At 37.2% G+C, this 25,924-nt stretch overlaps 1 protein-coding gene and 1 long non-coding RNA gene across 2 annotated transcripts; both read left to right on the forward strand.

The window, feature by feature from the left end:
- The first annotated feature begins 10,224 nt into the window (after positions 1-10,224).
- On the forward strand, positions 10,225-13,360 carry LOC127847616 (uncharacterized). The gene is made up of 3 exons (XR_008034077.1): positions 10,225-11,195; positions 12,168-12,355; positions 12,769-13,360. It is a non-coding gene; the product is annotated as an uncharacterized LOC127847616 (long non-coding RNA).
- A 2,303-nt stretch (positions 13,361-15,663) lies between these two features.
- LOC127847606 (uncharacterized) lies at positions 15,664-23,799 on the forward strand. The gene is made up of 3 exons (XM_052379631.1): positions 15,664-16,179; positions 20,729-20,908; positions 22,690-23,799. The coding sequence occupies exon 3, from the start codon at positions 22,816-22,818 to the stop codon at positions 23,740-23,742; it is 927 nt and encodes a 308-aa protein (XP_052235591.1). The 5' UTR covers positions 15,664-16,179; positions 20,729-20,908; positions 22,690-22,815; the 3' UTR covers positions 23,743-23,799.
- The last annotated feature ends 2,125 nt before the right edge of the window (positions 23,800-25,924 follow it).

Genomic DNA, 25,924 nt, shown 5'->3' on the forward strand with positions numbered 1-25,924 from the left:
TTCAGACCGAATAAGCAACTGTTGCTTTGTCACTAAATGACCTAATGCCGACGGACCAAACGTTTTGGTAAATCTCAATGCATTTTCAACAGTGACCTCCAAAATGCATGCGCTCGACACTACGCGGCTCCTGTGGATGGCAAATACCATTTTACTGTCCACTTATGTTCCTACCCCGGACTCAGTCTTTACGTTTACATTGAAGTAAGCATTTAACAATTAGATACGTATTTCCACGCTTGTGTAGTCCCTGCGAGTTACTCGCAGGCGGTTCTGGTTTTATGCTGTTTGCACATAGCCATTTTCACTTTGCGTCTGAGTGAGAAAGGGATAAGCAAAGGAAGTATTAACAGAAAGACTCGTCTGACGGCTTCATATCAATACAGTTATATTGGCCTCCATCTCAGGGAAGCTTAACAAGAATAAGCACATGTTTGTGCAGCTTAAAACATATCGGTTCATGTTTATGAAAAAAATAACTGTTGAAATATGTTGACTGGAACGGTGATCAAAGAGCTTTAATGAATTCGTGGCCTGTTTATGGATAGTTTTTTCCCTAAAAGTCAAAATAGTTTGTATGAATCATATAGTCTTGTATAGACCCATCGTTATCAAAACACAACGTCAGTAGTTGCAACACCCAATAGATAAAACCTTATTCTTAACACACCAGTTTTATTACGAAGATCCATTTCGAGCATTGTAATATCTGTCCTGCATGCGTTATATGTATTCTTACTTTGTAACAATAATAATAATTCAAATTGATTTCGAATCGGAGAGAGACGTGTATATTCGTAATAAATGATCCGATGTTGAAGCCTCGCCGTATATGTTACACTACGAGAATCATCCGCTTTTAAAAGAACTTATTTGTAACGAACGATGTCGTTTCTCAACATTCCAATCAAAATTGTTTTTTGTTTTTTTCTTCAGAATTTAGTTAGTTATTTGCTTCGTTATTCTTTGGAAAATGGCGCCGTACAGAAGAAAACGAAGATTTTCGAAAGAAAGAACGACTCTCAATAAATCTCGTTGATAGACACATCAGTGAAAATCGCATTAAAATCGGAACTGCAATACACAAATTTCAATATGAATCCGAAAGAAATGTAATTTCCAGATGGTGAAGGAAGATCGCCTTGCCTGGTAAGACAAGTAAAATGCGAACAAAAATCGTAAACTTCATTGACGGTCGGTTTGATCTAGTGTTTAAGTATTGTTTATTGAAATTCAGTTAACAACACTGCACAATCGCTAACTATAATTGAGAGGAAATTCGTGGAGCTGCAATGAAACATTGCCAGCATATTGTACAGTGATCGAAGAAAAATGTCGCGTAGGATGAAACTGACCCCTAATTTATGCTCTTAAATTTGCAAACTTAGTAGTAGAAAGTATAATAAGTAAACAAAGGTTGTTTTGTGTTAAAATTAAATGACGCGTTTATTTCTATGTCTGGTTTAACATGTTCGTGTAAAATTAGTGAGCATAATTGTCGTCCCCTCGGGCATGATTCTCCACCACAGCCCCTAGTAAATAAATCCGTAGAAAAATACATTTTGCACACGAAGAGGAAAATTGTAGAGATGTTACATCAACTGGATTTTTCATATTTGGTTAAGCACATACATAATATCCGCTCGTATTTCTTGTTAAAAGAATGCTTTGTTTCGTAAGGTATCCTATTTCGACTGTCAATCATCGCTCACAGGGTATTTTGTACTTGATACTTACGTTTCAACACCATGGAGTTGTATATATCGGTAAAATGCGATTGTCTGGAGAAAAAAAACACGGAGTCTAGCGCTCAACACACGATTTATTGTTTATATAATGCATGAGATTTTGATATTTTGACTATTTGACTATTTTATTATAAATCACAATGTCAATAAGAATGTTACAACAAAACTAAAATAGTTATTGATTGTTAATCATACAGAATCATAATGTTAAGCATACAAAATCCTAATGTTAATCAAACAGAGTCTTAAAAGATTACACAGTTTGTCATAAAAAATGGACACATATACACTCTGTTCTACACGCGCTTGTTCTACTCAGCTCGAAGCGTGATGACGCGATTAAATATATATGTCTTAAAAGGCATGGTATAAAGAATGTTTTGCATTTCCATTTGGTATCGCACTCATAACAGCGTCGCAGCCACGCTGAAGAACGGCGAATGAGCAGCCTCGCTTTCGACAGACACATGACAATCATTGTAATTACGCCGAATAATATCACACGCCTCATAGACATATACATGTACATGTTTGCACTTTTGTGTAACTACAGCCATAAATAAGACCAAAAAAACAAAAGAACTGAAACTGCAGTTTGCACGCCTTAAGCGTTATAATTTGTAATAATAATCCACTTGACGCAATTTACTTGATTGCCATAACGCGTCAGGTCGCCGATGTTCAAATGCCACATATGAAAGTGTCCTGTGTACTCCATAAAAATGTAAACCCACAATACCAAATTATACGAACATAACTGGTTACGGTGGACAGACAATTATTGATACTAAAATACCTGATGCGGTTTTTTTCGTGTAAAAAACATGGTTTGTATTGATTTCTAAGAGAAATTCTTGGTACCGTGCGCGGTTAACATAAAAATAAAACCCGAATAGGTTTAAATTTGCCTTTAGTTACGCTTCTGAAGAATTTTGATCCACCAATCCTCAGTTATGTGCCCTTGAACATACATTACAGATAAGCGGGGTTTTGTTTGAGTTTGTGTTAAAGCTCTAGATGAAGGATCATTTCAATAAAATCCTATACAACGCAAAACTAATATATTACTATTAACAAGATAACAATTGATGCAAAGCATCAAAGGGCGTCGGGAATTTCAGTGTAAAAGGCACTCAATGAAGTTACATGGAACGATTTTTTTTCTAATGTAAATATTAATATATTGGCCGATTATTTTAAACAAAATAGAAAAAGATACGTCTGGTATAACCATTATCTAGGATTTTGTGGTATAACTCTCAAATACCCATTATCTATGATGTTGTGTTATAAACCCCAAATAACCATTCCATTATCTATGATTTTGTGTTGTAATCCTCAAATATTTCATAGTTTGTTTTATTTACATCGGTTTCCTTTTTTTACTGACATCCGTGTGCAGTTTTCATTAATGGGACAGAACTGTGTAGGTTTTAAATAATCTGCTTCATCTTGTAAGCGTAATTTCATATTTTTCTCAACTTCAAGGGGAGATGATTCTGAACTTAATCTTACGTTGCTCATTTACGATAGGGGTTGAGTACTCGTTGATATGAAAACACTGTAAAAGTTTTAATGTGTTTACGAACCCCCCACCTCTCACACATATATTTCATGGGCATAATAAAAACAAAATATGGTTACAATAAAACAGCATATTTATTTAAACTAAAATGTCTTCATCAAAACAAAAAGTTAACATAGAACACAAATAAAAATTATTTGATTCTACTGGGGCTCGAACCTTAGGCCTCTCACATGTGAAGCGAGCGTGTAACAACTACACAACGGAACCGCTTGAAAAATCACCTTCTAACTAAGATATTAATAAGTGACTGTTGTGTAACGGTTATCAATAAAGCAATAAACCGGTTCGCGTATTTGCCCAGTCCCTGTGATCTGTTATTATTGCCCAGTCCCTGTGAGCAGTTATTAATCAAAAGAATTCGCTTTGCATAATTGGCAATAAATGTTGTAGTAAATGTAATAGGAACAACTGCAGTATTTTTTACACTAATTTACACATAAAATCACCACTATGCAAGATATTCTGACAACACAAATATATACATTGATTCGTAAAATAACTTCTCCCATAAGCGAAAAAAAAACGTATTACATACGAGTCGCCGCACTTCAGTGCAACGCCAATAATACTTATTTCACCAAAATCTTGACTGTCAATGTATTGACAAGACGTCATTTCACCAAAACAACATCACTCGATTAGCATGTCAAAAATATTAAGTGTGTGAGTTTCGAAATGATATCCTGCCAAGCATGGGGCTGTATTATAGATAGTGTCCCAAAACTCCTGTTTATTTCACTTACTTTAACTTTTACCATTTAAAGGGACCTTTTCACAGATTTGGCATGTATTGAAGTTTGTCATTAAATGCTTTATATTGATAAATGTAAACATTGGATCTAATAACCTCCAGTTAAAAAAAAACAAGGATACGATTTAAAAAAAAAGAAAAAGTAACCCTCAACTGGACTCGAGCCACTGACCACTGGAGTTAAAGTCTGTCGCTTAGACCACTCGGTCATTCGTGCTCATACAATGGGTGGAGTATTTTAAACTTTATATAAGCAATCCTCGTTAGTATCACAAAATATAACGACAGCAACAGAACTCTCCAAATTATTAAATCGTTTCGCGTTTCAACGCTTTATACATTTTCAGGGTTTTAAATCGTCAAAAGTTGCATATAATGGATATTTTAGAGCATGGTAAATGTTCAGTATTACCGTTTCTTCACAAATATCATAACTAACAACGAAAATGTGCGAATCTGAAACATTTTTGTTTAATTTTGTCAATAAACCAAACGTGAAAATGCCCCTTTAAACTTTAATTGCATTGTATTATGAAATGTTAATTAATGTGATAATGGTTTTATTTACATTACATTATTATTGTATTTAATCATTTTGCGGAATTTTACACTTCAAGCTCAAATTATTAAGCGAAATCATACACACGGAAACACTTTTACCGTCTCCCAAACACTTATATAGCACGATTTATTTCCATTAATCTGAAATCACAACATTGGAGGTAAGCTAAAGAAAATCACCAACAAATGCTGTTTAGTACACTGATTAACACTTCATATTCGAGTACAATTTTAATAGAGTATTTCAATTTTACCAAAGATAGATAAAAATATATAATTTTGCTATATTGGACATTTGTTGAAGCGTCTATTTTTGTATATATATTGAATACATATTAGACGTTAAATGTTACGTTATCAAACGCGACATGTTATCAAAGCTATCACAGGAATTTAAGATAAGGAAGTTTTGGACTTCTCACGACGTTGTGCTTTTTTAAAGACCCATGTCATTTACGTTAAAATGTTGTTTAGAAATGCATAAGAACTAGTTAATATCATCTCAATAACTCAAGCGTTATTTGTATCGTTTGTGTTGTTGTACGAGAACGCAAACCGACATTGTCCTACTCGACAATAAATCGTAGATCACTGGGCGCGCAGAGCTGGTAAAAGAAATGCCAATTTTACAGGGATGACATTAAACTGCAGCCATTTAAGTGAGATATAATTATCAGTCAACGCTAGATAGTGATGCACCATTGAAATATATGTTTAAATAAATATGACATAGATGTAATTATTGAATAATATCAAATACAAAAATGTGCAGAAAAGGGAACAGGAACGGATTTACCGGGGGGGGGGGGGAACACGAGGGGCACGTGCCCCCCCCCCCCACAGCCGCTAAAGCCTTCTTTTTTTGTGTGAAACCAACTTGGCCAGATGTTCCGATTTTCCCGATTTTCGACAGAGGGGTGCCCCTACCAACCAAACTGTCTATTATCCACAGAGAGGGGGGCGGCACCTGTTGTACGTTAACACTCCATTATCACAGTAGCAACAATCTCTTAAGTACGATATGCGCTCTTTTCGGCAGTAGATCTTAAACGTCTGCATAACAGTGAGCGTCGGTCGTTTACATTAAATAAGCGTCTTGATGATCTCGAACATTGTTTTGATGGCAATTATACCAATTAACACACACACACACACACACACACACACACACACACACACACACACACACACACACACACACACACACACACACACACACACACACACACACACACACACACACACACACACACACACACACACACACACACACACACACACACACACACACACACACACACACACACACACACACACACACACACACACACACACACACACACACACACACACACACACACACACACACACACACACACACACACACACACACACACACACACACACACACACACACACACACACACACACACACACACACACACACACACACACAGAAACACGTTTCCGAACATTTAATTGATGACATTCATGTGTTTGTATTTCCTTTTATCCCACTTTTACAGCGAATTCGGTTGTTTAAAGCCCCGTTGATTAAATATCATCTATAATCAACGGCAGGAAATGACGTCAATATTTCGACGAAATGACGTCATAAATCCAGCACAATTATCCAGTCAAACTAATTTTGTTAAAACAAAAAGGTTTACAAAATAAAAAGTGGGATAAATAGAATAATAGATTAGTGTTGATTATAGATCAGGTTTATCATGTTCGGCACGAAAACGAAAAAGCACTCGCCAAGGCTCGTGCTTTTTTTTTTCTAAGTCTCGCATGATAAACCTGATCTATAATCAACACTAACCTATTATTCTCTATTTCCAACAGTCACCACAACTGCAAAGTTGTATCCGCCTTTTTTCAATTTGTTGGGTGCATCAGGACGTTGAGGACGTTGATAATATGGAAATTGTTCATGTTATCATATTAGTTTGAACCTATTTATTTTAGCTCGATTGCATAGAAAGTAATTCCTACTTATTTGAAATGCTCTCGAGTCCGTTTCCTGGGCCTAGAACCAGTACTTGGTGTCTATATGGGAGATCGAAAGAACGCTCCCACAGCGGGGATCGAACCCGTGACCTCCCGGTCGCAAGGCGGACACCATATCCATTACACCACGGCGACCTTGGATATGTTATCATATTACCTCACGTTCCTGTGTTGCATTGTTATTGTGACCGAGTTTGTTATGTACGCGTCTATGTTCTATCAAAACGCGAATGCCAATGACGAAACATAAAACTTTTGAACTGTTTATATTACAATATCTCATTATTTACGACTGTTTGATGTTTATAAATGTATACATATTTCGTTCATATAGCATTACAAAACAGAACAGTATCTTGTAATCAACCGTACAACCTAAATGTTGCATTTGCTCACACATGAATAATTTATTGAATTGAAGGTTCCAGTCAGGTTTTCATGGACTTTTTATTTGATTAATGACATTTATATTCGATTTCTGTAAAAGCAGTTTGAGGATAACAAGAACATGCGTTGTCTCATCGGGAATTATTTTATATAACTTTACAGCTAAGTTTTATTTTAAATTCATGAAGTTTTTTCATCATATACAACATCGATTTACATACTAGCAGATAATTCAATTTTGTTGAGCAGGTTCATATGTTACTATATTGAATATTTCTATCCGCATTCTTTCAACACGTGGTTTGTACCTCGGCATACAGATAGAGATCAGTTGTAGAATCTCCATCTTGCATTGTCGGAACCAGAACACGTACAAGCACGGATCAGCCGAGGCATTGAACAAATGAAAAAGGTTTACAAAGATGTTCACTTGAGCACGATTGTTTGTAATAAATCTGACCACAAAAACAATGACCACCAGCATTATTGACAGTGTTATTGATATTATGTAAGACAAAACTAACGCAGTTGATCGCCCAGATCTTCCTAACAGTTCTTGAAGTCCGCCTGGTCCGCCGTTTATTGTTTTCAAGGTTTTAATTCTGATGATTATAAATATGTAAGCTGTGTACGAAACACACATTACAATGACACAAAGTGCGCCGGCGTGGTACATCATGTGCGTAATACAAGAATCCGAAAATTCGTAGGAAAAGGGGTCACAGAAATAACTGTTGCTTGTAGAAATATAGGAAACAAATATGATCCAAATGAAGAGAGATACATTTCTTGCCCTGCTGTATGTAATATAACGGATGTAGATCCTATTGTCGGCAAACAGAATAAGGCGGTCTAGGCTCATAAGGGTCAATGTTATAAATTTGACCGGAAATAATATTCCAGGTGCCGCCTTAAGAAAGCTTCTGTAGGTAGCATTGTATAAACTTTGTTCAATCATGAAACACAGCGATGTCAGCACGTGACAAAATATTAGAAAGAGCGAATGAAACCTGCACAGTCTCGGCGTGCGCTTTGCTCGGTGAATGGCGTAGAACGCTACCGTGTTAATAAAGAGCGGCACTGCGTTTGCTATTGCAAACGGAATATCACTTTGAAACCTGATGCCCGAAGAACTGACGTTCTTAAAAGTCAAGAAAGCTTCAGCTGTATTAACTGTTTCATTATGTTCAAGCATTGTTGGAACTTGTGTATGCTAGCATCATTCGAAACACATTATAAACAGATCACTGACGTTAGGCAAAATATTGTTTTCTAGAAGATAATCATCCATTTCAAGCATTTTTTTGAAAATGTAATTTTTGTTCAAAAAAATTAACATAATAACACTGTGTTAATTTTCAGTACCAGGCATCCATATTTTTTCCATACACCGTGCACTATACCACACATCTACTGTTTTTAATCTTAGAAAACATGTTGTAGAAAAACCTCCATTTAATATTTTAATGTCTAAAGCTAGATCCACCGAAATAAAAATGATTCATCAAAGTTGAGATATGCCATTTCTTATCAATCTTCTTTGACATTTCAAATTGTAACTGTAACCGTGTTCGTCTGTAACAAAATATATATCAATCGTAACTAAGTATACAAAAGGTTGTTAAGCAACGCATTGCGAAATAAATTTGTTCATCATCTGATATCGCGGTTTATTGTTTAGTCGCGCTGCTCATATTTGTTTAGGCGTTAAATGTACTTGTGAACAAAATTGTGAGCCTTAATTATGTTTCACATGTTACGTTATACACAGAACAAACAGAACAGAATCGAACATGTGTTTTATTGTGACTTGAACAATGTACATCGTCAGTATAACAAAACAAACAAAGCATGATTAAGAAGATTCATGTCACGTTAATCATATCATTTCAGTACCTGCGGTTTACCTGTAAATACGGTATACCTGGTCTTTATTATAAAACATATAACATTTGATTATGATATACATACACATTGTGTTATTCAAAATGTTTAAGTATGAGTCTTTGTTTTACGAGGATGAACTTACATGTAACAATGAGTTTCGTTTATTTCATGCGTATTTAATAAAAAGAGAAATTTTAATTAATTTGGATTTGTTATCAATGCCCAACATTTCCAAAAAAATAAACATTGATGGGCGTTGGGCATATTTTTTGCGTATCTCATCTAAAAATGGACATATAAGCATAAAGTGATATTCATCTTCAATATCACGTGAATTACAAAATAAACAATAACGCTGATCCCTATTCTATTTCTACCATATCTACCGTTGTGTATTCTTAGTGGGTGAACCGATAGTCTTAGCCTACAGAAAAAAACATTTTTAGAGTGCTAGGTAGTAAATCGAGGTATGATTCGTAATGGAATTGTTTTTGAAAAGTACATAATTAGTCAGAACATGGTTTGCCTGCATGCTCGGGGTCCATTCCTGAATAAAAAATTTAATGATACGTTGTTTAAAAATACATATAAATGATTTAAAATCGACATTTTCAGCATCTTCAAAAATGAAAGAAAAACCATGATAGAATAAACAGTATTAAATTGACGATATAAACTGTTTGAATAAAATGCTAAATTGACGGTTAAATTGTATATCATTTACGGAGAGTCAAAATAATGAATTGTATTAAATTACAATTTTTTGTAAGCTTTTTTAGACTAGTATATATTTTATAGGTTTTTAAGAAATTGATTGAGCTGTGTATAAAACATTACAAAGACTTTCAACACTGCTATGAACCTAAGTACGTTCCGTATGCTGCATTCGATGCATTTGTGATGTGATATATAAGCAAATATTAAGTTTTGTTGATGCTTAAACGAATATAACTTTTAGAAAAAAGAAACGCATCAGGTGTTTGCAACTTTTAGCTTATTTTTTTTCCGTTATTTCATTTATTTTATTAATCAGCCTCAGACTTATTTTAAATTGATTGACAATGTTGCAAGTTTATATCGGATACATTGGTGAGTGCTACGATACTTTAATATCGCGAATTCATAACAAAACATAACAGTCATGCACGTATGTATCGGATTTCGGTATCGATGACGCGATTAAGAGGCTCGTATGCTCGTAAAAAAACAACACCCTCTTGGCCGCGTTAAGATGAACCCGATAAATAGAGAATATATGGTTGGTGACTTTTGATATCATGTGATATAAGACGAGTCTGATATGGCGTAGGAAAAGGCGAGGCTTGCCGAGCCTTTTCACACGCCATATCGGACGAGTCTTATATCACATGATATCAAAAGTCACCAACCATATATTCTATTTATTATGCCACATTTTAAAGTAAATAAGAAAATATTCACAAAACAAACAAAAACAAACAACCGCTAAATTCATTGATAAATATGCAAATTAGTAGCAACCTGATTACATCCGCTAGCGTCTATGCATATATATTTACACATAAAAAAATAGTTCGAAAGTAAGCAACAATCAATCAAATTTAAACGCACATAATACAAAAACTAAAGCGAGAAATCGAAACTTAAAAGAACAATTTCTGCACTAAAAACACAATACCATATATATTTTACAATAACACATTCGACATGTACTTCCAAGAGTACACACCAACCGCTATTTTCAAAGCGAATGTGTAGAGTGAAAATTTCAAACAATAAATACAATAATCAAATGGAACGGGATTTAAACGTAGTGTGCAATTTGGAAGTGATAAGAGTGATTTATTTTTCAACTTGTCCATCTCCGTAATATACGTTTAGTTGTGAGATATTCACAGTTTTCCCAAAAAAACAGGCATGCCTTCACGTGCGAAATCAAAGTGGGTGGGGAACGTGTATTTCGAGTCGCTGGAACTTCATAATGAAGCTGCTTTTGTGCAATATTCAGCGACGTTACCAGCTGTGTGTTAGACGAAACGAAAATGCTTTGGTTTTGCATCGTGTTTTGAGACTGTCAGGGTGACATGATGGATTAATTGCTGTTTGACTGACAATAAATGAACATGTTTGTGTTTGGAGATTGCTGAGGTTAATATCTTCACAATTGGGAAATCACAACATAAGTTGACTGCCAGTTTGACCACTGATCTGCATAATATCAGCGGGAGAGCATGCTGAATCCCGCAGCTTCTGCACCATATGTTTCCTGGCCGAGTGGTTGGTAAGTTTCATTGTTATGTATGCATGCTTAAACACACATGTTTCATTATTTGTGCCATTTTTTACACCCATTCTCATGCTGATGAACCAATGATCAGTGCCAGTTGTTCTACTGTCGCGAACTGTTTATTCAAAATTGTGGAAAAATGAGTTGCGCACTGTTCGAAATTGTGAAAAAATGAGACACGCACTGTACCAAAATTTGAAAAAATGAGTCGCGCACTGTTCAAAATTGTGGGACAATTTTGTGGGGCACTGTTCATTCAAAATTAAAAAAAAATAAGTCACAAACTCTTAAATTGTGAAAACACATGAGTTGCGCATTGTTCAAAATTTGTAAAAATGAGTTGCGCACTGTTCAAAATTTGGAAAAAAAAGGAGTCGCGCACTGTTTATTCAACATGGTGGAAAAATGAGTCGCGCACTGTTCACAATTTTAAAAAATGAGTTGCACACTGTTCAAAATTGTGAACAAATTGAGTCACGCACTGTTCATAAAAAAATTCACTGTTGAAAACTGTGAACAAATGAGTTGCGCGCTGTGCAATTTTTTTGAAAACATGTGTCGAAAACTGTTCAAAATTGTGTCGCCCACAGATCAACATTGTGAAAAATGAGTTGCAAACTTTTTTTAAATTGTGAAAATTTGAGTCCCGAACTTTTTTAAATTGTGAAAATTTGAGTCGCAAATTTCTCAAATTAGGAAAACAAACACATATTCCCTTAATAAGCAAAAATAGCCCCGAGTCCATAATAAAAATATTTTAAGTTAAAAGAAATTCTTAATTATTTTTATATAAAGTGGAGTTTATACATTTTCATTTTGTATTAATAATGTTGTGTCTATTAAAGTTGCAATTTGTTCAAGTTGTGCCATAAAAATGTTATTAAAACACTCTATTTTGAAATGTTATCTCCTGTTGGATTTGTTTTATTTTATTATAAATATGAAATGTTTTTCTTTTAATGGCAGAAAGTTGCGACCACACATTCCATGGGTGATGATATCTACCAAAATTCTTGGCGGCACAGTTCTACCCTTGTCAGTTGCACTTCTCCGAGTTTTTCTCTGCCTCTCAACCAACTCGAGATATCCCCCCCCCCCCCAACTGCATCCCGGCACAGCTTCACATCAACCCATCTAATTAATTTGTCGGAAAGGTAATACTTTTTTGTCGACAAATTTATTTTTGAGAGTATTTATGTAATTGTTTTATCTGAACATGTCATAAATCTATATGTCACTATATTTATAAAGTTTCAATTTTAATGCAAATTATATATCTGGATTTTTATTTTTAACCCTTTGCATGCTGGGAAATTTGTCGTCTGCTAAAATGTCGTCTGCTGAATTTGTAAAATAAGCATTTTCTTCATTTTTTCAACGATTACTATCAGAATAGCAAACAGTTTGGATCCAGATGAGATGCCACGTTTTGTGGCGTCTCATCTGGATCCAAACTGTTTGCAAAGGCCTTCAAAATTCGGTTCAAGCACTGAAAGGGTAAAAGCAGTTATGCAATGAATGTTTGATGATGTTTTTTCTTCTAAAGGAATCTTTATTTTATTTTCAGGTTGACCACACAAATTTCCTGTTTGGTTGTGGAGATAGAATCATTTTTTGTGTGAAAGTTTGATTTCAGACACTTAAAAATAATGAAATTGTCATGTATTATTAGGCATGGCAGGCATTAGCAAAGCATCTCAATCAAGTATTAATTATTATACTTTGTCAATGTTAATTCTTTGTGTACGCTATTCACCTGTTTGCCTTGCTTTTTATAAGAATGACACAAAAAAGGAAAGCATTTGTAAAGTATTAGTTAATTTTTTTTATATAATCTTAGACGAGATGTTTAGTGAATATTTGTCAGAAATTCTTCTTTAACTTGATCAAATCTGTCATATTTTATTTAAAACGTGTTAAGTATATTTGTGTTACGTTTTAAATGTTTATCATTACTGTTTTAAATTGTGTTCATCTGCAGCCAATGAATGGTAGGCTAGCGGTGCACATTTGTATTTGTTTAATTTTTTTCGATTGATTAATGCTCATTTAATTTATATTTCCCTATAGATATATACTAAATAAAGTGTTAGTTTTGTTTAAAAAAAACAACTTATTGTTTATTAATGTTATAACTTCTGAATAAAATATGAATCGCTGTTTGTTTCCATTTAAATCAAAGGAGCGACATACCACGCCTACAAAAAAGTAGTTCTCAGAATGGGCGGGGCTAAAACATGGAACGCTAAAAAAAATCATTGAGTAAACCAAATATGGGCGGAGTTTGAAAACGGATATTGATGGGCGGAGCTTAAAAATGTTATCGGATGGGTATCCGATAACACTTTAAAATATCATGTCAGCGTCTCCAACGTAAATGCGCTGTCGTGGCATAATAAATACCAGGTCGAGTCGCACGTTATCAAACGGACGGATTTCAAGTTTGAAATGTTTTGTTATTCACACGCATACATCGTGTCATGAAAGTGAGCAAGATCACACTGTATATTAAATAGATAATACTATAATGAATTGTATGCCTTAATAGTATAACTACATACCGTTACGGTCTGATTCTTTCCATTCCCGAGAATGCCAACAAGCAGCGTATCCTCGTTTTCAAGTCGGATCACGTTTGGTGCCAGGACATATTGGTAGTTCCTTAAATGAACATACACTATCTACGCATGCAGGTATATCAAATCTTATCGTGTTATATGTTGGAGAAAAATAATACAGATTTCTAAATGTCAAAGTAAACACGAATGCAAAGAATTTGCGCTTTCGTAGAATAAATTTAGGAGCCAAGGTATGGTGCTTACAAAGTTTTACATTTAATAACCAAATTGAAAGTAGTGACGCAAAAGGGTGCTTCATGTACGCTTGCAGGTGTTCCTGTATGCTGCATCTGTTTAAATTGGAAATATTATAACACATCAATACTTATCTTGTAACACATGGTCAACATAATACTGAAATAAATAATTGTTACCATCAAATCCTCTTTAAGTATACTATTTTACAACCTGAATTACAAACACTGCTGACACTTAATATGAGTCGTGTTCTGAGAAAACTTGGCATAATACATGTGCGTAAATTGTCGTCCTAGAATAGCCTGTGCAGTCTGCACAGGCTAATCAAGGACGACACTTCCCGCCTTAATTGGATTTTTGCTAACAAGAGGTTTCATTTAAACGAAAAATATCATAAAAGCGGAAAGCGTCGCCCCTGATTAGCCTGTGCGAACTGCACAGGTTAATCTGGGACGCCATTTTACGCACATGCATTATGCCCAGTTTTCTCAGAACGCTACTAATAATCCTGGTAAACAGCGTATATAAGAAGCAAAGTAAAGGATCACTTTTTATAGTATGTGTAATTTGAAGTTCATCCCTATCTAGATTCAGCCAGCGTCACGAGTCAATGATTAATCAATACATAAAAATGAAATAAAAAACGCACATTATTTTCGATGGCCTACGGCTCTCATATACAAGCATATCACTCTAGTGACCCGCAAAATAGTCGCACTTTAAAGGTCAAAAAATGACCTTACACCACGTGACCCAACATACATATAAGCTCGAGATCCACGTGCAAATCTCATAGCTCGGTCAGCTGCTGGAGCGTGCGCGTCGCGACCGAGGCGAGAGTCGCCCGCAGAAGATTCTCTCACCTGTACATATTTCCTTATAGAGGGGAACTTCTGCGGGTGGCTCTGCTTATCCAGCAGAGTCCGTCACCCTCGAGCCGAACGTCTTCTACACTGCTGGGATTGCTGTCTTCTCCAAGATGCAGCGGACTTGTCACCCGCTGTTTATCGTCGAGAGTTCGCCGGCCCGGACCTGCCAGAGGTCCCGTCTGAAGAGGGCCGGGGACGGCGGGACAGCAAGACCACCAGTGTGGGGGACATACGGGACGGACCTGGGTCTTGCGCTTCTGCGCGAGGGGGAAGCCCAAGAACATCGAGGGGGTGGCTTCAAAGAGGGACCCCGGGGCGGCGGTACCTAGTGCGCTCAACGCGCTGGGGAAACCGTCTCGGGGATGAAGACGACGGCTGATGACAACAAGTGGGCCATAAAGGCGGAGCTGTGTGCTGCAGCGGTGCTGCGTTCAGACATGAATTTGTCTTTTGAGATTGTCTTACTACCAGTGCACATTAAGGTCTCATTGGCCACCGTGCACTGGTCTATTTGGATCTAAATTATTTCTTTGGCGAATACCCGGGAAGCCGGGGTAAATTTGACCTACTTTGGCTCTAAATTAATCTTTCTCCCCTGAAAGGTCACAGGGGCAGGTCGGGCTACTATAACCTCGTGAAGAGGCCAGTAGGACCTGTACATAAACTCTGAAATACACACGCAAATCTCATAGTCATTTTAGAGAACCCGGTCGCAGGTTCTTCAACACAGCTAAACATTGGTTTGGTAAGTGACCACGTGGCATGCTCTTGAATTTTTTGAAATTCAAACGCGAATTGTTAATGGTGTTGTTTTGTTTATTTACTATAATATAGTACGTACGTATTATTCAACTTGTGTTGAATTGTACTTGTAGGCATTTCTTTAAAGCCCACATTTTTTCTTGACGATGTCAAGGCGCAAGAGAAGTGGTAAGCAAGACGATGTCTTGTCTCTCTCTGACCACAGTGAACACAATTCAGTTCATACCAAATCTGATACAAGTAATTTGAGTGATTCGGGGTCGAATGACGAATACGAGATAACTAGAAAGTCCCCGCAGAGAGCCCCACTGCGGTCAGTTGTACGCAAGGTAACGCGTAACGATAAAGACCGAGGAATAACAAGACCGAGTAATGAGCCTCGTATTGATAAAAATAACAATGGCGGACACGATGTAGCGTCAGGTAGCTCGAATAGCATTGTTGACTTAAATAAGCTCACTCCCGAAACTGTGGACAAATGCAGGGCAGCTTTGGGGTTACAGGAACCAACTGCTTCGATCCCTACTCATGGTATGTTGAATAGCTCAGATAGTTACGAGGTAGAAATGTCTGATAAAGAAAACCGGTCAACGCCAGTAAGGAATAACTGCCAGATAGTCAATGATGAACTGGTTTATTTAACTCTCAAGTGGATACAACAATTTGGTGAAAAACGCAGTTTCCAAGGCAAACTTCCAACAAAGGGGAGTAACTCATGGGAATATACCATGATAACATAACAGTGGTGTAAGGGAGAGAACTCGTACTAATTATGTACTGGCGGAACCTCTTTTCCTTCAAATGAACACAACTCATACTTCATATAATAACACATACAAAATCAGTACAGGATTAGAAAATTAAACCCAATAGATTAAAAATGTCTAATGATAGAAACACAATATTTAACTTCTAAAACTATTAAGTACATAACATGTATCTTGAATATTTAGAATTTGCATCATAAAACCAAGGATAAGAAATCATTGAACAAGTCAGTCATATATACAAAGAGAACCAAACACTATTGAACATGACAAACAAACTTGCACCACTCTAATCATTCTAATACATAATCATCAAGATATTTTGGAGGCTGTCGTGAGCGTTGAGGTCTTTGCGCTGGCTCAGTGTAACCGGGCGAGGTCATACTCATAGAACTTGTTTCTGGAGACACGTGTACTTGGGGGGGTTCACAAAATGATGACGTCATATCCGGCTCATACACAATAATTGGAACCGGTTCTACATTTTCTGGCGTAGTCAATGTTGCTGGAATGCTTGAAGGTGCTGGGGGACCACTATCAGTTGGTGAATGAACACATTCTTCATCAGACTCATGGTCTGGGTCGGAGTACACTAAAGGCCTTTCGCAACACATTTTATCATACGGAACACGGTAACACTCGCTTCGTTTAACTTTATAGGATGAAGCCCGTAACTGATTTCCCGAGAACTTTTTAACAAAGCACCACTCTTCATCGCACGACACTACTAGATACCTATTGCGAGCTTTCAATTTGCTTTTATCTGAGATAAGATACACTAAATCACCGACACTTACATCACCAACACGTACCGGAATACTAGCCTTGGACTTAGATTTTTCACTGTGGGGGTGATTTTTCATACGTGAATCATGCCGCTGGAGGATCACATCACGGTCAGACACAGGGAGTTGAACATGAGTGAACTGAGAGCGTTGGGTCCACAATTCACGGGAAGACAGGCCCGTATGGCGTAGACGTGAATTCAACCTTGCGACTACAATAGCAAGGCCCATGCAAGTAACGGGGCGCCACCTGGTTCATACCGCAACAACTCATTTTCTAGCTCTTGTATAGCCTTTTCAGCCACAGGATTCTTGTTTATGTTCTTAACACGGTTGATCTCCAACACGATGTTGAGACGTTTCAAGGCTTCGTCGCTTTGCAAAGATGCAAAACCCGGGGCGGGATCTACACGAATAACTGCAGGGGGACCGTCTAATGGATGGAGCTCAGTACACAAACACACTAAAGCATCTCTTAAAGTGTCCCTTTTTTCGTCAGGAATAAGACAGGCTTTAGTATAAGAGGTAACACTCTCACGCACGACTAGAATAGTTTGTTGATTACGTTTCAGTACATCTGCGGCGAACGACATGCCAACAACTTCTGGAGGGTCTTCGCTTGTATGCTTTATAGCGGATTCTGGTAATGACTGTAATGAAGCACACAAGTGGCACTGCCGAGTTACAGTTTCAATAGAGCTACTCAAGTCCAACGCGTAAAAGTGACGCTTCATCACAAGTTCAAGCTGGTGCTTAGAAGGATGGTCTAACTTAATGTGTAGAGCGCTGACCAATCCGTCTAAAACGGCACGAGGAACAACTATCAACTCAGATGGTGGCAATAAAGGGTCACTGCGTTTTACCACCAGTAAATTATCTCTGGCGATTGATGCGACTTGAAGGTAACGTTTAACATCTTTGATCTTTGTTAGTTTTTTAGAGGGACGAGTACCTTGTTTGAGATGCGCGTGTGTACGTCGCAGATCTGGACACTCGGATTGAATTTGAAGCCACGAGGATCTTGTAGCAAACGGCAAACGCGATGTTCCATTCACAATACTGTCAATGCAGACGTTACGAACCACAGAGTCTTCAGTATTACAGATAAATGTACAGATTTGACAGGTTGGCACAGAACACTCGGGGGCATTCCTACTTGCAAAGTCTGACGGCACATTGGCAGAGCCAGCAAGATGTCTGACGCTTATCTGGAAACGACTCACAGTTGACAAAAATGACGTCACTCTCGGACTAGCGGAAAACTCACCGCGACATAGCTTCTCTACAGCCTGTACGCAAGGCTGACTGTCAGTAAGTACACAAGCCGACACAGTAGACTGTATTATGTAAGGGCTAAAGTGTTTAACGGCGGACGCGATGCTCAGAGCTTCGATTTCACACGGAAGCCAAGTGACTTGATGTTTCCGCAGCTTGGCACTGAAAAAGCCTGCCAAGTGCAACTTGTCATTTCTCATCACATACAGGGTTGCTCCTATACCACGCTGATACACGGAACCATCGGTAACTATCCACAAATGATCTGTGGGTCTCGGTATGACAATCGACTTATGATTATGCAATGCTGCCTGTGCATCTTTGAATGATTTTAAAAAGGAGTCCGTCCACTCCACCTTGTCATGCGACTGTTTACCAGCGGCTAGGTCGTCTAGTGGGCTAACATATCGTGAACAGTTTGGCAACACACGCCCGAGAACCTTGTACGCACCGATGAACGAACGCAACCCTTTCACAGTATCTGGAGGTGTACACAAAGACAACGGGGCAATACGGTGAGGACTTGCAGATAACTGGCCAGCAGACCAAATCCATCCAAGAATTGTAGTGGACTTCGGACAGATTACGGTCTTGGATGGTGCTAGACGCAACCCACATCGAGACAAGGCGTCTAAAACACGCTCCCACTTGATCAATAGATCATCGACAGAGTTAGCGCCACAATAAAGGTCATCGGCAAGTTTTGCGACAAACCCTTCTTGAACGAAATCTCCGAGTACACGGCACATCAGTTCTTCAAGAGCTGTTTCTGATCCGGGCATTCCCATAGCACAACGAGTGTATACTCTAACACCGCGAAATGGAGTTGCGACACCACAATATTTCATTGACTGCTTTGACAGTGGTATCTGATAAAACGCACTTGTTAAGTCCGACTGTATTATATACCTCCATTGTCCTATTGTGCGTAGAGTGGAATCAACATCGGGCATCAGACTAGGTTGAGGCTTGCTGTATCGTCCAACATCGGAAAACGCAGTGACTAGTCTGTATCCGCCCTGTGGTTTTTTCACTAAGAAGGACGGGTTTAGGTATTCAGCCGTCACACCTACATCTTCTGGGCGACTGAAAACTCCTTGACTCTCTAACTCATCAAATTTCTGTTGGAGTTCGACAAGCTTGTCCTTCGCGTATTGTGGCACCCGTCCTTTACGCTGGGGAGGTTGTACAGGGCCCATGTTGATAACGGCTTTAAAGTCACCAACGGCACCGTTGTACCCGGATATATCCGACGCAAACACATCGTCATACTTATCACCCAATATCAAAAACTTCATGCGTTGTTCATCTGTCAACACTTTATCAGGGTCAGTTGAGATGCATGTTGTATTAGACATGTGTAATTTGGGAACTGATTGATGGCTAAGCTGTGTTCCTGTAATGGGTGTAAGAACCCCAACTTTCATTGTCTCTGTATTCCTTATGAAACCAACATGTTCATGCCTTAACACTCGCTGTGGTTCCTGTGTCTCGTTGGCGATTCTGATGCAACCGCCAACTGATTCGATAACCTGCGGTTTTATCCAGGAAATACCAGAGTCATGTTTGGGCTCAATCGCCACAGTGTCCTCAGGTCCAATATCAGACGGCACATTCAACTCAATGAAGTATCAAACGTAAATTGTTCGTTTTCGATTTTGATTTTGAGGATGAAAATCCTGATGATGATTCATGGCCACAGGCAAAATTAAAGGCACCAGAGTTGGGTGACCCAGTGTCTGAGTCCTTGGCCAAATTAATCAACGATTCGTGCACTCATATGTGTAATGTGAATGAAACGGTAGACAAATACAAAATACCTTCAAATTGCCAATTTATGTCGGCACCAAAAGTTAATGAGGAAATTTGGGGTGATCTCGCACGTCAACGTAGGGTTCAAACCACTGACCGTTTATTACGGGATACTCAGAATCTGGTTACTGCGGGTATGATACCCATTTTAACATTGGCTAAACTCTTAAAGCCACATATTGGCAGAGTTCCAGAAATAAAAACACTCATTGCAGATTCATTGACAATGCTTGGTCAAGTCCAATTTAATATGAGTTTTCGGCGAAGGTATTTGTTGAGACCTTTCCTTAAACAAAAATATGCAAGTATTTGCAATATCAATACACCTATTACAAATTACTTGTTTGGTGATGATGTGAGTAAAGAACTGAAAAAGTGTGAAACTAGCGTTAGAGTTGGGAAATATCCCATGATAAAACCCACTTCTCTTGGTCCTATTAGGGGCCGACGGGGCACTGGAAGATGGAGGGCTCGTCCATATGGTCGTGGAACATATGGCTCCAACAGACAGGCGGCAGTGACCGAGTATGGGCAGTTCGGCCATAGACATGACTTCAAACAGAAGAAGTCTAGCACAGCTGCACCTCAAGCCCCAAACTAGCCAAGGTCTTCAAAATAAAGGTAATTGAAAGCAATTCTGATATATTAAAGGCTTGTTACAATGAATGGTTGACAATAACATCAGATAAATGGGTACTTGAAACCATACAAGGATACAGAATTGTATTTGATAATCCTCCATATCAAAAGAAACCTCCAAATAAAATTTCATTTAATGATTATGAAAAAATATTAATTGATAATGAAGTTGAAAATATGTTGAAGGATGGGGCTATTACTCCAACAGTTCATGAAAGTAATGAGTTTATTTCAAATATTTTTCTTGTTCCAAAACCAAATGGAGAATTTCGACCGATAATAAATTTACGAAGTCTAAATGAATTTGTTCATTATCAAAAATTTAAACAAGAAACATTTCCATTTGTGTTGGAATTAGTACAACCAAATGATTTTTTCACAAGTTTGGATTTAAAAAAGGCATATTGGTCAATACCTATTGACAAACAGTATTTTAAATATCTAAAATTTGAGTGGAGGAATAAATTATATAATTTTGTGTGTATCTGTTTTGGTTTAAGCTCAGCTCCTTATTGTTTTACCAAGGTATTAAAGCCAGTGTATGCCTTTTTCCGAAAAATGGGCATTAGATGTTCATACTATATTGATGATAGTATCAATATGCATGGAGAAAAGGAAATATGTAGAACCAACATGGACATGATGAGTAAAAAATTGGAATCTTTAGGATTTCTCATAAATGATGAAAAGTCAGTAAAAATTCCTACTCAAAGAATAACCAATTTTGGTTACATAATTGATTCGGTCTTGTTCATGGTTTTTCTGCCTGAAAATAAAATTTGTAAAGTAAAAAGTTTTGGCGAACATTTATTGACAAAGAAACTGGTAAAGATAAGAGATCTAGCGTCCTTTATTGGCTTGATAATTAGTACATTTTTGCAATATTAGAAGGACCACTCCATTATAGAACTTTAGAAAGATGTAAAGTTCAGGCATTAAAAGTTACAACAGATTTTGAGTCAATTATGACTCTGGATGAAAAAGCACAAAAAAAAATCCATTGGTGGGTCATGAACATTGGTTCAAAAAATGGCAGGAAAATAAGACCAGACCGTATATCTTTCACTATACAAACGGATGCTTCATGTAAAGGTTATGGCTCATTTTTTATTGACACAAAGCAAGCTTCTGGTGGACGTTGGTCAAGCGAAGAATCATTTTTTCATATTAATTATTTGGAGTTGCTTGCAATTTTCTTTGCTTTGAAGACCTGGCTTTGCAATAACACATGTATTCATGTAGCCATACAGAGTGACAGTACCACAGCTATATCATATATTAATAATATGGGTGGTATGAATTCTGAAGAAATGGACAAATTAACGAAAAAGATATGGAAATGGTGCATTAAAAGAGATATATCTTTCTGCTTTTCATTTGCCAGGCATCTGCAATATTCAGGCAGATTATTTTTCTAGAAATTTTTCAGATACCTCTGAATGGAAATTAAAAACATCAGTGACTGAAAGATTGTTTTCACAGTTGATGATTCCAAATATAGATGTTTTTGCATCTCGATTAAATAAACAATTGGCTAACTATGTATCATGGACCCCAGATCCTGAAGCCTTATATACTGATGCTTTCTCTTTAGATTGGTCAAAATGGAAACCCTATATCTTCCCGCCATTTCGTTTACTCGGCATGGTGTTGAATAAAATAAAGGAGGATCAGGTTAAAGCAGCATTGTTAATATGTCCATTATGGCCTAACCAGACATGGTTTCCATTGTTTTTGGACTCACTTGTTTCTATTCCTGTCAGGTTGCCTCGACACAAGGACCTACTTACCCTTCCTCACAACAACGAGTTGCATCCAATGAAAAAACATCTGCAGTTGGTTGGAGCGATTGTCTCCGGAGAGAATTGCAGAATTTTGGCATTCCGCAAATGGCTATCGACTCAGTCTTTCAAAGCTGGCGGCCAGGAACAAGAAAACAGTACTCATCCGCATGGACACGATGGCATATGTGGTGTAATCTCCGGATGTGCAATTCCATTAAACCGCTTGAAAGTGACATAATATTGTATTTGCTTTATTTAAAACAGTTGAAAAAATCGTATAGTGTTATAAGTTGTCATAAGTCAGTGATTTTAGAGACGGTCAAGATTTTAAATCCTAACATTGTTTTGAATTTTAATATACTAAATAGATTTATGAAGGGTCTTAATAGAGAGATCCCTCCAAAACCTAGGTATGTTTTCACTTGGGATGTAGGAAAGGTATTAAATGTTATTGCAAAATGGATGCCATTACAATCCCTTTCATTGAAACTTTTAACATTTAAACTTGTGTCTTTAGTAGCTCTGTGTACGGCAGCAAGAGCGCAGTCCCTGAAGGCTTTGAATATTAACCATTTGTGTATAAAGGAAGATGTTGCAATTTTTGATTGTGGTGATCTGTTGAAAACCACTAAACCAGGTCAAAATTTTGTTATAAAATTATGTTCATACGAGGAACAGGAGTTATGTCCAGTTTTGACATTGAAGTATTACTTGAAATGTACACAGTCTTTGAGAAAAGATTCTCAATTGTTTGTTTCTTTTAAAAATTATAAAGCAGTCTCTTCAAGCACTTTGGCTCGTTGGTTAAAGAATGTACTTTTGTTAGCAGGAATAGACATTGTTAAATATAAAGCTCATTCTTATCGGGGAGCTTCATCATCTGCAGCTTCTAGGGCTGGGTGTAAAATGTCTGAAATTCTCAAGACCGCTAATTGGTCTTCAGCCGAAAATTTCAAGGTTTTTTATCTTAGAGATGTGCAAAACGATCATATTGAAAGTAACTACCAGAATTGTGTATTGAATTCACGGTAATAAGATTTAAACATATTAAATTCAATATGTTTATATATTATGATTTGTTTTTTAAGCAGAATTGTTTTTTGATTTATATCTCATTCTGCATAATAATGCTCAACATTTCAATATTGTTATGTTCAGATGATGCTTGAGTATATGAAGCAAAGTAATATAGACTGTATGTGGCATCTGAAGTGAATTAAATGTACATGGTTATATTTATGTTGTCTTCACTTTAAACATGCTTGTATATGAGAGCCGTAGGCCATCGAAAATAATGAACCCCCCATCCAAGCATTTTGTGCTGGATGGAGGGGCATTATTGGAGAATGGCCGGAGGCCGAAATATACAAGCACCCTCCCTCTTACGCCCACCCTGTTTTATTGAAAAATATTTACTAGTCCTTGGAGTTTGTGTAACAATACTTACACAATATTAAGTTAAAATGAGGATTAACATATGCTTTTTTCTTATAATGTAATATGCATATGTTTATTTGTTGTTTTTTCTAAGAAGCCAACATAAATTTCTTTAAAACTATGAGATTTGCACGTGGATCTCGAGCTTATATGTATGTTGGGTCACGTGGTGTAAGGTCATTTTTTGACCTTTAAAGTGCGACTATTTTGCGGGTCACTAGAGTGATATGCTTGTATATTTCGGCCTCCGGCCATTCTCCAATAATGCCCCTCCATCCAGCACAAAATGCTTGGATGGGGGGTTCATTTTAATATCAAAACCTGCAAGGCATAGCACAAAGGTGGATGTTGCGTTCACGGGAAGCCCATGGGTATAGCACAAAGGTTGATGTAACGCGGGAGGCGCTATGGGTGTTGCAGGAAAGCGGATGTTTTGTTTACGAGAAATAAGTGGGTGTTGCAGGAAGTGGGATGATGTGTGCGCGGAATGCTCTGTGAGAATTGTGGGTAATTATCTAATCATTGTCTTCTAGTTCTAAACTGCAAGTTTTCGGAATTGCTATACTTAATAATGGAGTTTTGTACGTGTTCCTTGCGAAATTCCTCCATTCAAAGTTATTATCTATTGATAATTATAAATCTGCAAGTGCCCCGAGGTTTTTGTCAAGGTTTCACAATAACGTTTTTGTAATGATTTATAACCCTTTGTTAAAAATAACATGTGATGGTTCAAGGTCGTTTAATCATTGATGTGTGGTTGATTTCAGCTCCTGTTAAAATTGCTCCTTTATATATATATAATAGTGACAGAAAATAGTAATGTTTGGTGCTAAACATTAGGTGAATGTATCTGGCTGGAACGCGTGGGATAAATTAGTTACTTCAAAAAGTGGATATAAATATCGATAACAAGTGAATATCTTTATCTTTCTGTGCTAAAAATTGGATATTTTCAGTACATTTAGAGGACATTGAGAGGACCCCTAAACACATTGGATAAAATAAACCTACAAAATAACTGTACATGTGAATAACACTTACCTGTGCAATCGTTAATTTTAGTTCAAACCTCTAAGCTCATAATTGATTGGATATACAATATAGTTTCAATAATACCTGATATGAGTGCAAACAGTAAATCGGATCATCCTCAATTAAATTTCAAAGGACAAAAGCCTCAAACAAAGCCAGCCACAAAGAAACAGCGTGCTGACTCAAATAATAGCAACAATACCAGCATGGAGGAACTAATGAATATTCACACGCAACTAGAAGTCATGACAGAGGGAATCAGCAATCTGAGGGAAGATCTCAAAAGCATGTTGAAGACGGGGGAAATTGAAGAACTCATTACAAGCACAGTTACCTCAATAATTGGAAAATTAGAAGAAACAATGGTCAAACGTATTGACACCGAAGTGAAAAATGTTACAAACACCTTCAAAGAACAGATAGCAGGTCTTGAATTTAAAAATGAACAATTAAAACAAAAAATTGATGAGCTTAAGTGCAGTAGCACAAAAGCAATACGAGATCTGCAAACACAAGTCGACAAAAATTATGATACCAGCAGAGATGCTCTCAAACTTGCTAATTACAATGAACAATACTCTAGAAAGAACAATGTGACAATTATGAATGTCCAAAAACCACCCCAAGAGTCCGAATCTTGTCTAATCCAAACCATATCCAACATCCTTAAAACATCAGCGGACATCGAACTGAAGGCCGAGGATATCGTAGCAATTCACCGCATTCCAACAAACAAAGGCAACAT

Source organism: Dreissena polymorpha, chromosome 10, assembly GCF_020536995.1.
Source record: "Dreissena polymorpha isolate Duluth1 chromosome 10, UMN_Dpol_1.0, whole genome shotgun sequence".
Classification (NCBI taxonomy): domain Eukaryota; kingdom Metazoa; phylum Mollusca; class Bivalvia; order Myida; family Dreissenidae; genus Dreissena; species Dreissena polymorpha.